Source organism: Dermacentor andersoni, chromosome 1, assembly GCF_023375885.2.
Source record: "Dermacentor andersoni chromosome 1, qqDerAnde1_hic_scaffold, whole genome shotgun sequence".
Classification (NCBI taxonomy): domain Eukaryota; kingdom Metazoa; phylum Arthropoda; class Arachnida; order Ixodida; family Ixodidae; genus Dermacentor; species Dermacentor andersoni.
In genome coordinates this window covers 234,052,488-234,064,488 of record NC_092814.1, presented here as the reverse complement: position 1 = coordinate 234,064,488, position 12,001 = coordinate 234,052,488, and the positions used below count along the sequence as shown (strand labels likewise).

Below are 12,001 nucleotides of genomic sequence, written 5' to 3'. Positions count from 1 at the left end.
TCAAGGTCGGTTGATGCAAGCGCGCTTGTTTCATATCCATCAGGTGTCCGCAAAAAATAAAAAAATAAGGTCGGATACTTTTCTAACAGACTTCGTATGAAGAAAGGGGTCAGCCAAGGGGACACAATCTCTCCAATGCTATTCACTGCATGCTTGGAAGAAGTATTCAAGCTACTAAGAGATTTATTAGCAACGGGGGCAGGCGAATGGGTAGCAGTCAGAAGCGTTCGGCAAGGACAGCAACCACGAGCTCATACCGGTAGCGATGGTGCTGTGGCGCAGGCAGGCTACTCTTCTTCGTTACAAAGCTATTAAACTGGGAAGGCTTAGGAGTGAGGATCGATGGAGAATGTCTCAGCAACCTTCGGTTTGAAGATGACATTTTTCTGTTCAGCAACACTGGAGACGAGTTACAAATGATTGAGGACCTTAACATAGAAAGTTTAAGAGTGGAGTTGTAATATGCAGAAGACAAAGATAATGATCAATAGGCTGGCAAGGAAACAAGAGCTCAGGATCGCCAGTCAGCCTCTAGAGTATGTGAAGAAGTACGTTTACCTATCAATTACTCACAGGGGACCTGATCATGAGAGGGAAATTTTCATAAGAACAAAATGAGTTGGAGTACATACAGCACACATTGCCAGATCCTGACTGGAAGCTTGCCACTATCCCTGAAAGAAAGGTGTGCAATTAATGCATTCTACCGGTGCTAACACATGCGGTAGAAGCTTGGAGGTTGACAAAGAAGCCCGAGAACAGATTAAGGACCGCACAAAGAGCGATGGAACGAAGACTGTTAGGCATAACGTTAACAGATAGGAAGAGAGCGGTGTGAACAAATTGGAATAGCCGGTATTCGAATTGACATTAAAGGGCCCCTCACCAGGTCTGGTCATTTTTAGCTGACAAACGCAGAGCATACAATGCGCGCTAACGATCGTGTTTGCAATGAATTACATCGCTAGGGGCCACGGAAAGGTCTGAAATTTCAATCCGAACGCCGTTTTCCCTTCTCCTGGCGGCCGCTGCGCACCAAGCCGGACGGTGACTTAATCGTGCCCCTGCGTCTACGTACTCGGGCCCGCAGTGCGACGTCGCTCGTGGTGACACTTTACTTCGAGAATTATTCAATGCACCATATGTTATTTTTGTGATCTGTTGCTTGAATTGACGAATAAGTTTAGAGAAATAATAAAACACACAAGCGGAATGTCTGCGTGTCTTTTTGTTTTACTTCGCACCGAAGTAAGAGGGATGTAGTTCCGCTTTCGTCCGTTTGTTCCCACGGTCGTGCAGTCACGTGCGCAGGTACCGAAACTATGCAATTTTCTACCGTGTTCCAGCGCGTGATCATGCTCTGCGACCCGCTTGTTCTGCCTCAGTATTCGTGTAGCACTGAATTATGTCGCTAGTTATGTGTCCTTGTGCACAGCGCGCAATATAGTGCGCTGCGCGAAACGATAACAGCTCGCGCACAACGCCACCAGCGGAAATGCGCAGCGCCGAAAAAAAGAAAAGCGAGGAGGAAAAAAAAATTGAAGGCGGGGCCCATGACGTATGTGTCACGCGATCCTCGAGGTCCGGCATGGGAGAACACAGGGAAGGAATTTCGCTTGCGGAGGCTAGACGGGGCGAGTGGAGAGTCTCGCTATGCAGTGGAGCTCACCTGCTGAAATCATGGGTTCGCGGCACCGAAATATTTCTATCTCGGCTATTAATGAGCCGATTTGAAAAATTTTTGCGGCAGAACGCCCCCTAGAGGGCACATAACAACTTCCAGCGTATAACCGAAATTTGCTATGGGGCCTTGTGAGGGGCGCTTTATGAGAGAGAGAGAGAAAAAAATGGAGCTGGGCATGCCATGTAATGCGTACGTTAGATAACTGGTGGACCATTAGGGTTATAGTATGGGTGCAAAGAGAAGTGAAGTGCAGTCGAGGATGGCAGGAGTGGGGTGAGTTAATTAGGATATTCGCAGGCACAAGTCAGAATAGGTTGGCGCAGGACAGGGGTAATTGGAGATTGCTGGGAGAGAGGCTTTTGTCCTGCAGTGGTCATAAAAATAGGCTGATGTCTGCCTCTCCTAGGAACTTTTCTGCGAAAATGCCACATTCGCAACTTTTTTCCTAAATGAAACAATATGTAAAAAAAAAGAAAGAAAGAAAGTGCCCTGTATATACATGCATACATCTTGTGAGCAAGATATATTTTAATTGGAACACGGGTAGCAGAGTGGGATCTGGAGGGCCCGCTACCCATGCACGCCACTTGTACGTCGGCCTCGCAACATTCAAAACGAGAAACTTCAACGGGCAGCGCTAGAGGGAACGTTCTTGTACCTCAAGAGTTCTCTGGTGTGCGAGACATGTCGACCAGTCCGTAGAATGATTTCTAGCTACTGGAGTGCAGATGCCGGCCGTATCTTGAGTGCGCCTGTCCCCTCCCAAGATATAGGATTGCCACCTGACAAGCCACAAGTGTTTTTTCCTTCAGTATGCCATTTGCAAGTTCTCCCTAAATCTGCACACAAGCTGCATCGCAAGCACTTTGTTGAGCGTTTACCACAGCACACAAATGAATTGTTACAAATAAGCTGCTTCCCAATTCATCCAGACTTCCACATATTGCTTTGCTGTTCGTAAGCCATTAATGTGCTCCACAAATAAATTATTCGCAACATAAACATTTCAAAAGTTAAAAGTATGAAATTTTATATAAAGCCTTTTATTAAAATCCAATCATGCAGTGTTTATATTTGGCATATCGCTACATCATTTTCACTTCGTATTTTAATGCGAATAGCATCCTTGGCATTGTCAGACCAGTTTTCTTTCCAACAAACCACCATTTTCGTGGGCAAATGCCAAAGGCTGTGCAATCTAAAAATGTGGGCCTAATCTCTATCACTGCACTCAATAAGAAAATCTGAACATTTGCCCCATTTTAGTCTCAAAAGAATGACATTCCAAAACTGGGATAGTCATCGCCGACGAATTTTGGCCATATTTCCGCATAGTATGAAGAAAGTCAAATCAAAAGCAGTCACTGCTCATGATAAACAATTGTCGGGGATCATTTATGAAGCCGACGATACCAGACAGAAGGTGTATGCAGTAATGCTTCATAGTTCCGTTGTAGCAATAAATAAAGTTTCGCATTGCAGCATTGTGCCATCTTTTCTCCAAATAGTCGCGACTCGAAATCCAGTTTAGATAATAGAAAAGCTAACACTTGGCTCCGAAGCAGACTGACTACCTGCTGTTGTGGGCCTTGCTATTGATCCTCACCACTAGTTGATGAGAATGGGAATGATTGCCGAACAGTTATTGGCATGTCTGAATTTCAGGTCTTTATGCTCCAGGCATTCCACTTTATTTCAATTCTTTTTCATTATCTTTTTTTTTTTTAATGGTGGTTGTGAATAAGCAGTGCACAAACCAGTGCGTCCAGTAATTGCAGTCACTGTGAGCAGCCAGTACCTCGATGCTGGTGTGTTCAAGCATAAATGACATTAGCAAGGGACTTCCGCATTGCAATCACTTGCAAATCTTGGCCTTGTGGTCAACCGCCTCTGTGTGGTTTTGAAATCCTCTGGGTGCCAGTGTTCCGTTGCTTTTGTACTTATTTTACCATAAGTATGATTCAATGTCCCAAAGCAACACACAAGATATTAGGGTTGCCATAGTCGAAGGCTCCCGATTGATTTCAACACCCTGGAGTTTTAATGAGCACCTGAACTCAAGCGATTGTTTTTGCATTTTGGCCTCCTAATGCTGTTACCATGGCCGCAAATAAAATCCACGAGACTCGGCAGCAAAAAGCTTGATTTACATTACAGTGAAACCTCATTAAACCATAGTTGGCCGGAGCTCGGAAAAAGTATGTACTAAATGGTGGTACTGCTTAACCGAAATAGTGCAAGGTCGCCCACTTACCTGTCAAACGGAACTACGAGAGAATGAGATGAAAAGAGAAATCATGCAGTATTTATGCACTTCACGTGACAAAAGCATGTTATTTTCATCTGATGCTGCGGTGGGCTAGCTGCAATGACGACGGCCTCAAACTCACTCAAGCTACGAGCCAGCTTTTTCGCCAGCCCCCTCTTCTCAGCAAACACCCGCATGAGGCTGACGTACCGCGCAACATGTGCCACTGCCGAGCCTGAATCGGCCGTGCTGTTGTTTTCCGTGTCGTCCTCACCACTGTCATTGGAGACACTTCGGCAATAACAGAGGCAACGACGGCGAAAAGTCGAACCTCGTAGCCGACATATTTGCAGTCGCAGCAGCATTGCCTACCAACTTCTTCGCGTTTCCAAATGCCACATACCAAAGTCAACGGTACATCCCTCTCGCGTGCCAGCACAGACTTCTTCATGCCACGTTCGATAGCACGAACGATGTCCAACTTTTCTTCTATGCTGAGCGTCCGGTTTTTGTCCTAGCTTGCCCGACACCACAACACAGGCCACAACGCTCAGACTCTGGCACAGCACCAAAGTGATGTTGATGTTGCTTCACCCTTCCAAGCATCCACTGCGTTTACGCTTGGAGGCCATTCTGATCTCTTAGGCTCGTTGTTCTGCCGGGCCGACGTACCGCCATGATTTTATGATAAAAAGTGGAAACACTATGCGTTAACTGATACATATGCAATAAGCTGGTACAAAATGCATTACGTTCAATGGCCGCTGAGTCGATAATTTCACTTTACTACTTTTAAATCGAAACTACTGTTTAAGCGGGTACAGTTTAACGAGGTTTTACTGTATATGCTTTCATGACAAAGAAATACTGGAAATACATTATGTACACTTTATTTATATATGCATTTCCATATAGCCATATGGGAAACATGTCTGCATATTATGCCGGTACACATTCCAAAAGAAGGAAATACACTGTTCCCTTTTAACAATGATCCCCGAGAGTACAAAATGGTCACTTTATTCTGTCATGTACCTTAAGCATATAGGAAATAATTAACAGTAAACTGCATTTGTAGAAACCAGGCTCTCGCACCTCCTTGCCAGCTTTTCGAAATACCCAAGGCTGGAAATGGTAATACTTGGGCAAGTTTTGGCATTCTGTAGCCAATTTATATGGTAAACATGACATAAGAAAACATACAAAGTTTTCCAGTGCAGCAAAATGTGCTCTCACAGCATTCAGGCACATGACCTTTGGGTTAAAAGGCAGTGAGTACAGTAGGGTACGGTCAACAGATGGTCAGGTCGCATTGATCCTGATTGTTCATCTTTCAAGGACGGGAAAGACATGTGAAACAGTAGTGGCAAAGAGATGGGGCTACCATGCTACTAGATGCATGGCAGCCCATTTGCTTTTAACAAAGGCAAGGAGGACAGGAGATACATAAATGCAGAGTTCATAGGAAAAATAATCTGGTCCGTGTTGATATCTTTTCAATTTAACTGGAAAACAGACCCAAAATGTATATTTGTGCCAGTACCAGTTTCTGGCTCTCAGTTTACTTCAACAGTACTCACATTTGTAACCATAACGCAATAATGGCTGTCATCACTGCTTCCTTTGTTAGAATAGTCAACACAGTAGTTTGTTAAGCAACAACACCCGAAGACCATCTGACAACTGAATTGTAACGGTCTATGTACAACTAACAGGCCTGCTTTCAGCAAGGTATAATATATCTGATCACAAGAAATTCACAGCTAGACATATGTTGCAGCTTGAGTATATGAACAAAAATGTAGCACTATTGAGCAATTCATACAGGCAGACTATGCGATAATTTGGAGCACTTATGTCTAAAGCATCTTAGTACTCAACAATTATATTAATGAACAGGCAAAACTGATTTCTTTTATGGCAGACATCCAACTACATGTACCACTTAAGACCTACCTCTGCCTTCTGTCTGCAATAAGCAAAAAGTGACTAACCACATTTTTGTAAAACATACAACATATGAAATTAAATGTACTGCAACAGCCAGAGCAAAACATTTGTCAATGCTAACAAAATTTGTTTTTGTACACTGTTCACCCAATTTGCTTGCCCTTTAGTGTAAAATATGAGAACCAGCTAATCAACATCTTCAGTTCTGGGACAGGCAAAGAAAAAATTTGACAGATCTTGAGGCAAGAGGTCAAGGAACTAAGGAACACACTATCACTTCTGGGAATAATTAAACAAAATAACTATACTTTGTTCAGGAGTTTGACAAAGTATGCTTTAGATAGCTATGACTAACTCAATATAGTGTGAGCAGGCTTTTGTGTCTGTTGCAGGAAATAGTAGTTGTTCCCTTAACTATAGTCACTCCAGGCCACTGATGTAAGTACAGCAATTAACAGGATCATGTAAAATTGACTTCCAATTGAGAGAACCTTGTCAATACTTAAACTGATGTTGCTGTCCATAACAGCTGTGCTTCTATAAAAAAGAAAGGCAAGTTGTTCTTGCCATTTATTGGTTGAAAATGACAGCCAATAATCTTGAAGGCTAATTGGTACACAGCACACCTCCCATTGCCATAAAAACATTGGAAATGAAGTGGTGTGCATCAGGTAGCACACAGATGTATGCACATATAACAGATTCATAAAACAAAGACAACAGCAGTGGCCACAGGGAGCACAGCAAATACACAGGTGACAAAGGGGACTGACGACGACTGCTAACGGCACTCCTCAGCAGAGCCCTCACGTGAAGAGTCCCTGTCATCCTCCGCAATGTGGGGTACCGGCTGCTGGGACTCCGACTTGGCCACAAATGTGGTCCACTCATTGGTACGGACATCGAGAAATTCAACAGTGTTGAGGAAAGCCTTGCCATTGAAGCCACCCACAGCAAAGAGCCGGCCACCTACTACGGCAACGCCCACGTTAGCACGGCAGCTGGTCAATGAGGGGCCTGGGCTCCAATTGTTGGTCTGTGCATCATACACTTCGACACTGCAGAGGGAGCGCACCCCGTCATGGCCACCAACTGCGTAAAGCTTGCCTGCACAAAAAAGTAAGAGAAGGGTATTCCCACCAATTCTTAATATAAAAAAATGTGGGGGCACATTTAAGAAGCTGAAAAGACTACTAATGACTGGTACAGCAACCACAAGAAAACTGGCTATCACACCATCCACATTGTCTTGTTTGTCATTCGATGTGTTTGCCAAGCTGCTAACCCTGAAATGCAAACCTACACTTGGAACCATGTCACTTCAATTTCAGAAACCAACAAGAAACTGAACCTTCAGTAACAATACCAGTAATTCTGACTTTTAGCAGATAATAAAGAAAAATTTATTAAAAAAAAACCTTCATAAAGACCCAAGAAAGAAATTAAGGGTCTTGCTTGAAAAGTTATTTGTTCCTGCAGGAACCATCCTGGTCAATGAGGAGGCCTAGTTGTAATATAGGATTCCTAACAAATACTTGTCACACAGGCACTTCACAAGCTGTGCCAGTGGACCTTGTGGTTTCTCAAGCTATAGAACTCGCAGGAGTTGTTGCAACACAGCAAAACTAATGGCCACAAAGCAAGATTATAAGGAGCGCTGACTCGGGTATCTAGCAATGCATTCATTTTCTGTCCTAAATTTCACACCTACATCACATGCTCTGTTTCAGCTGTGCGTTTACCCTTCACTCCACCTCCTTGCGTGTTTGTAGCTTTACCCACACTTCCATCTAACCCCTCTCCCGGCAGTTACATTTTTAGTGCAGCATGACAACCGAAAGTGATAAGGCTGCTGACAGCTGCTTTTGTGGCCAAGAGCGAGAACCTGCGTGCAACTCAAGCATAGTCTGCTTAATAATAATAATTTAAAAAAAAAAAACTGACTGTGGCGGGAAGCTGTTGTCCGCTTGGGACATTGCCTGTAAATGCCTTAATGGGAAGACTCAATTGTTCTTTCCTTAACCCCTTCAGGATCAATGACGTAAATATACGGCACCGCGAACAAGTTCAAAATGTTCGATGCCATATATTTACGGCGCCGTCTGTACATTTAAAATGCGCGCCAATTTCCTAACTTTTTCTTTTCTGCCACTATGTGGGAATACAGGGAATCTTTTCGCGCGCCTCCCTCTCTCTGTTTTTGTTGCATGGTTTGTTTTAGAGCTAGTTTGCTCCCGCGCGTCTATATACTACCGCTCGTGCATTGGCGCGCGCGTGGGTGGGCGGAGGTTTGGGTTTTGTTCGGCGGCGATTCCGGCTGCTTGCGCTTGCAAAACTGATGGCTATCTCATTACTAATTGCTCAAAGGGTGACCACTTGTTTCTCGCTCGTTTAGTGCTCAAAGGGCTTCCCATGCGTAAGCATAGGAAGGATGCTGCCGTGCATGCGTCCCGGTGCTTTTTTTTTTTTTTTTTTTAAAGACTTGCGAGAACTAGTTGCCTCTGGTTGGTGATAAGATGAAGATTAGCGGAAGTTTGTCACACGTTTTGCTTTTTTGACGGGCACACAACCACACAGTTTTCTTGAGCGAGTGAGTGCACCTACGCAGTTCGATTATGCTCTGGATGTACATATTAGTGTAAGAGCAGGAACATCTGAGTCTTGCTAAATATTCTCATGTATGCAATTTCAAAACCTTGGACTATGTGTATAACAATTAATCAAATTTTTTAATTCTTATAAGTTTATTTCCTTTCTTTATTGTTACTCATGCATGAAGAGTACATATATACCAAAGCAAAATATTGTTTTCTCACTTTACGGTCATTCTAGAAAAATGACGATACATTTTTTTCGAAACAAGTCCTAAGAAGAATTGGAATCTGAAATAAGAAAAATCAACCCTGGGCGGGCGAATATGGTGAAAGAAATCGGCCCTCAAAAGGTTTAAAGGTAAGTGGCAGTGAGTTTTGTCTTGATGTGCAAGTACTACAAGAAAAAACATGTACCACTTCCACTAGTTATTTTACTATAGTGACCATAGCAAAGAATCTCGTAGCACGAACAGAAGTGCTTGACCTCTTGGCTGGGTAGGTGGATGGAGAATGCGATAGGTCCAGCCCACGCCATTTTTCCTCATGCTTCATACACTTTTTTGCTGAGCTGCTGTAAACATGAAGCTAAGCGCGCAGCAAAATTTTTGATAGAGACTTAATTTGATGCTTGAGCGGTGGCTATTAATGTGGCTTACAAGCAGTCACTTAATGCGTTTGCTTGCAATTGCACTAGTTTGAATGCCTGCCATCTGGTTTCCCATAATGTCAAGAGATGGCATGCTGCAATGTAAGACATGTGGTGCTTTTTGTCCCAAAGCTACTCCTGAGCTGTGAAAAACTAGAGGGTTATGGAATAATTTAGACCAGCTCAGTATGCAGGTATTTTTTCGCAAATCACCCACACAAGAATTTTTTTTTAGCACGAATGAGTTACTAGTAATCACTGAGAGCTCCCTATACATCTGGCTATTTTCAAATTCACACTAAAAGAAAGCATAAATGTAGGAGGCCTCATACCATTATACTCCACCACTCCACAGCCTCTCCTGGCATTCTGCAGCGATGCCATCTCCATCCAAGTGTTGGTTATTGGGTTGTACTTTTCCACTGAGGCCACACATGTCCAGGAGTCGCAGCCACCAACAGCATACACCTCTCGATTCAAGCAAGCCACTCCTGCTTGGTAGCGCCCTAAAAAAAAAACCAGGTATTATTCAATGCAACATTTGGATAACATTCCAATTTGGTACGCACAGTATACAAAAATAAACGATTTGCAGTTTTGCATTAGAAAAACTGGAATTATGAATTATAGAGCACCATTGACACATTACACTGCTGTACCTTGGGGCTCACATGCATTGCACTTCTCGTACTTAAGGATAGGAAGTATACGTACAAGTACAGTCAAGCACTTCAATGAACATGTCTACTACAAAATGGCCTGTGTAATAAAGGAATAACTGTCCCGGTTCTATTGCGAGCTGTGTGGTGACAACCTTTACAACGAAGTGAACTGTGTAATGAATGACTTTGGAGGTCCCGAGCACTCGTTAAAGGCAGATGACTAATTGTAAAGTTACTCAAGGTGCAAAAATAGCTTAAAGGTCAATACAATCCAACTCCATTCCAATTTTATCAACCATGGTGAGTGGAAGATCCCAATAAGAAATATGGGCAGCGTACTGCATTAACCAGCAACTACGAGTGAAGAACAATTTAGAGTGAAATTTATGTATTTTTGATATTTGCCTCAGTTACCGGCTTGGCTGTGTCACTAGACCTTGGAAATTGTCAACAAGAACACTTAGTACTTTTGCACCATTCTTAAATACTTTTCGAGATCTGCACTAATTAACCCATGAAGCACTCAATTCTTTACTCTTGGCAGAAAATACAGTATGTTTTAAGCTACTTTTCTGGTAAGATGGTGCAGGCGCAAGGCAGCGAATTACAGCTATCTGTACGGCTCACAAAATGGTGGTGCTATTTCTATAGTGCTTCGAGATAAGCTCTATTTCCAATTCTACACAGCAAAATATCCATAGAATTTTATCCATGCTGCTTTGCCGTATCACCCGTGGTAATCCATGGCCTTGCACGAACTCCATTTTGCCAGACAGAAAGCTCGTCATATGGCCAGATGCTTTGCTGTTCGGAAATATTGCATGCCAGAAACTAGCAGGCTAGAGTGACTGATTTCACTCCTTGCATTCGCGACCAAGAGATAGTACATTATATATGACAGAGACAGGTATGTGTCATATAATTCAATCTAACATTGAGTCATACTTTCATGTAGCAAAATATAACCCAATTACCATGGAAGGCATAGTAGATATAAAGTTCATGAGGGTTGCAATGTGGGCTTGTTGGTAATGCATATTCAAGGGGAGTACGGTAGCGCAATTCAAAGACGGGACAAAAGAAGACACAAAGGGACACACACACAGTGTTATGTGTGTCCCTTTGAGTCTTCTTTTGTCCCGTCTTTGAATCGCGCTACTGTACTCCCCTAGTAGATATAAGTCCGTTTACTGCCAAATGAGCGGAGCGACACTTTCTGTGGCCAAAACAAAGCATGTCACATGCTGGAAGCACAAAGGTGGACTAACGATACACACTTTGAGGTAACATTACATTCACACATTAGAGTTGCATTATATGAAGTAGTTATTCCACAGAAGGCATTGCAGAACAAAAACAGCAGTGCAATACATGCGAAGCGAGACTTCTATGACCGCACCACTTGCGTAGCTTCCACAGCATTGCCTGCCGAGTATGAAATGGAGTATATAGCAAAAGAAATAGAAAATGGTCTCATTAATGTTAATCCTTGAAAAACAACAGTGCTTGAAAACAATATGTGCCTTCGTTTACCAAGCACATCTCTCTCAGATTTTTCCCCAAGGTTTCTAGGTAATTTTATCACTAGCAGCTTTCAGGAAATGTTTCTATAATTTGTGTGCCAAGCATATATGCTGATATACATGGTACCACCCTTTTGCCATTCTTATGCCATGCATGAGCATTCAAGATGACTGATTAGTACCGCTTCATGCTGCTGATGGTGCCATATGTTCTGGTTGTAACTACAGCGCATGAGGCCCATAGAGGTTGTCTCAAACTATGCAAAGCCATTCATGCTGAAAATGAGTACAGTGCCACTTAATGCCAATATGCTAGAAGTAAGAAAGCAGAAATACAACGAATCTGTCTACAAATGACGAAACCTGGGTGACCAAACCTAAGTGACCCAGTACACCTGCGAGGCGGCAGCGAGGCAAGCCCTCGACGTCCCCTCATGGGAGGCTTAGGCCCGGCCATCATAAAGTGCTGGTTCTATAATAAAAGATTATTCCTCTTCCCCGTCTACAAGTAAGGAAGATATCCTCAAAATGGCATTATGGTACCAGGTACATCTACAAAGAACAGTTACAAGCATGACGTTTCCCTCATTACCGGTCCCAGATGCACCTGATGAAGTGAGCATAGTGTGTTTAAAGGTAGCACTTGCTTCAATGCAAAAATGTCTCCCGTTATTGTGTACAAAATGAAGAGAAT

The 12,001-nt window shown here is 43.1% G+C and overlaps 1 protein-coding gene across 4 annotated transcripts in view; it reads right to left on the bottom strand.

The window, feature by feature from the left end:
• Window positions 1-4,806: 4,806 nt before the first annotated feature.
• LOC126547925 (influenza virus NS1A-binding protein homolog) overlaps window positions 4,807-12,001 on the bottom strand; it is an 84,555-nt gene continuing 77,360 nt past the window's right edge. For all 4 annotated transcript variants that reach the window (XM_050195986.3, XM_050195988.3, XM_055063455.2 and 1 more), the window contains 2 exons: window positions 9,455-9,628; window positions 4,807-6,989 (listed from right to left, as the gene is read on the bottom strand). In XM_050195986.3, coding sequence (XP_050051943.1) covers window positions 6,664-6,989; window positions 9,455-9,628 — 500 coding nt within the window. In that variant the 3' untranslated portion in view covers window positions 4,807-6,663. The remainder of the gene's footprint in view (window positions 6,990-9,454; window positions 9,629-12,001) is intronic.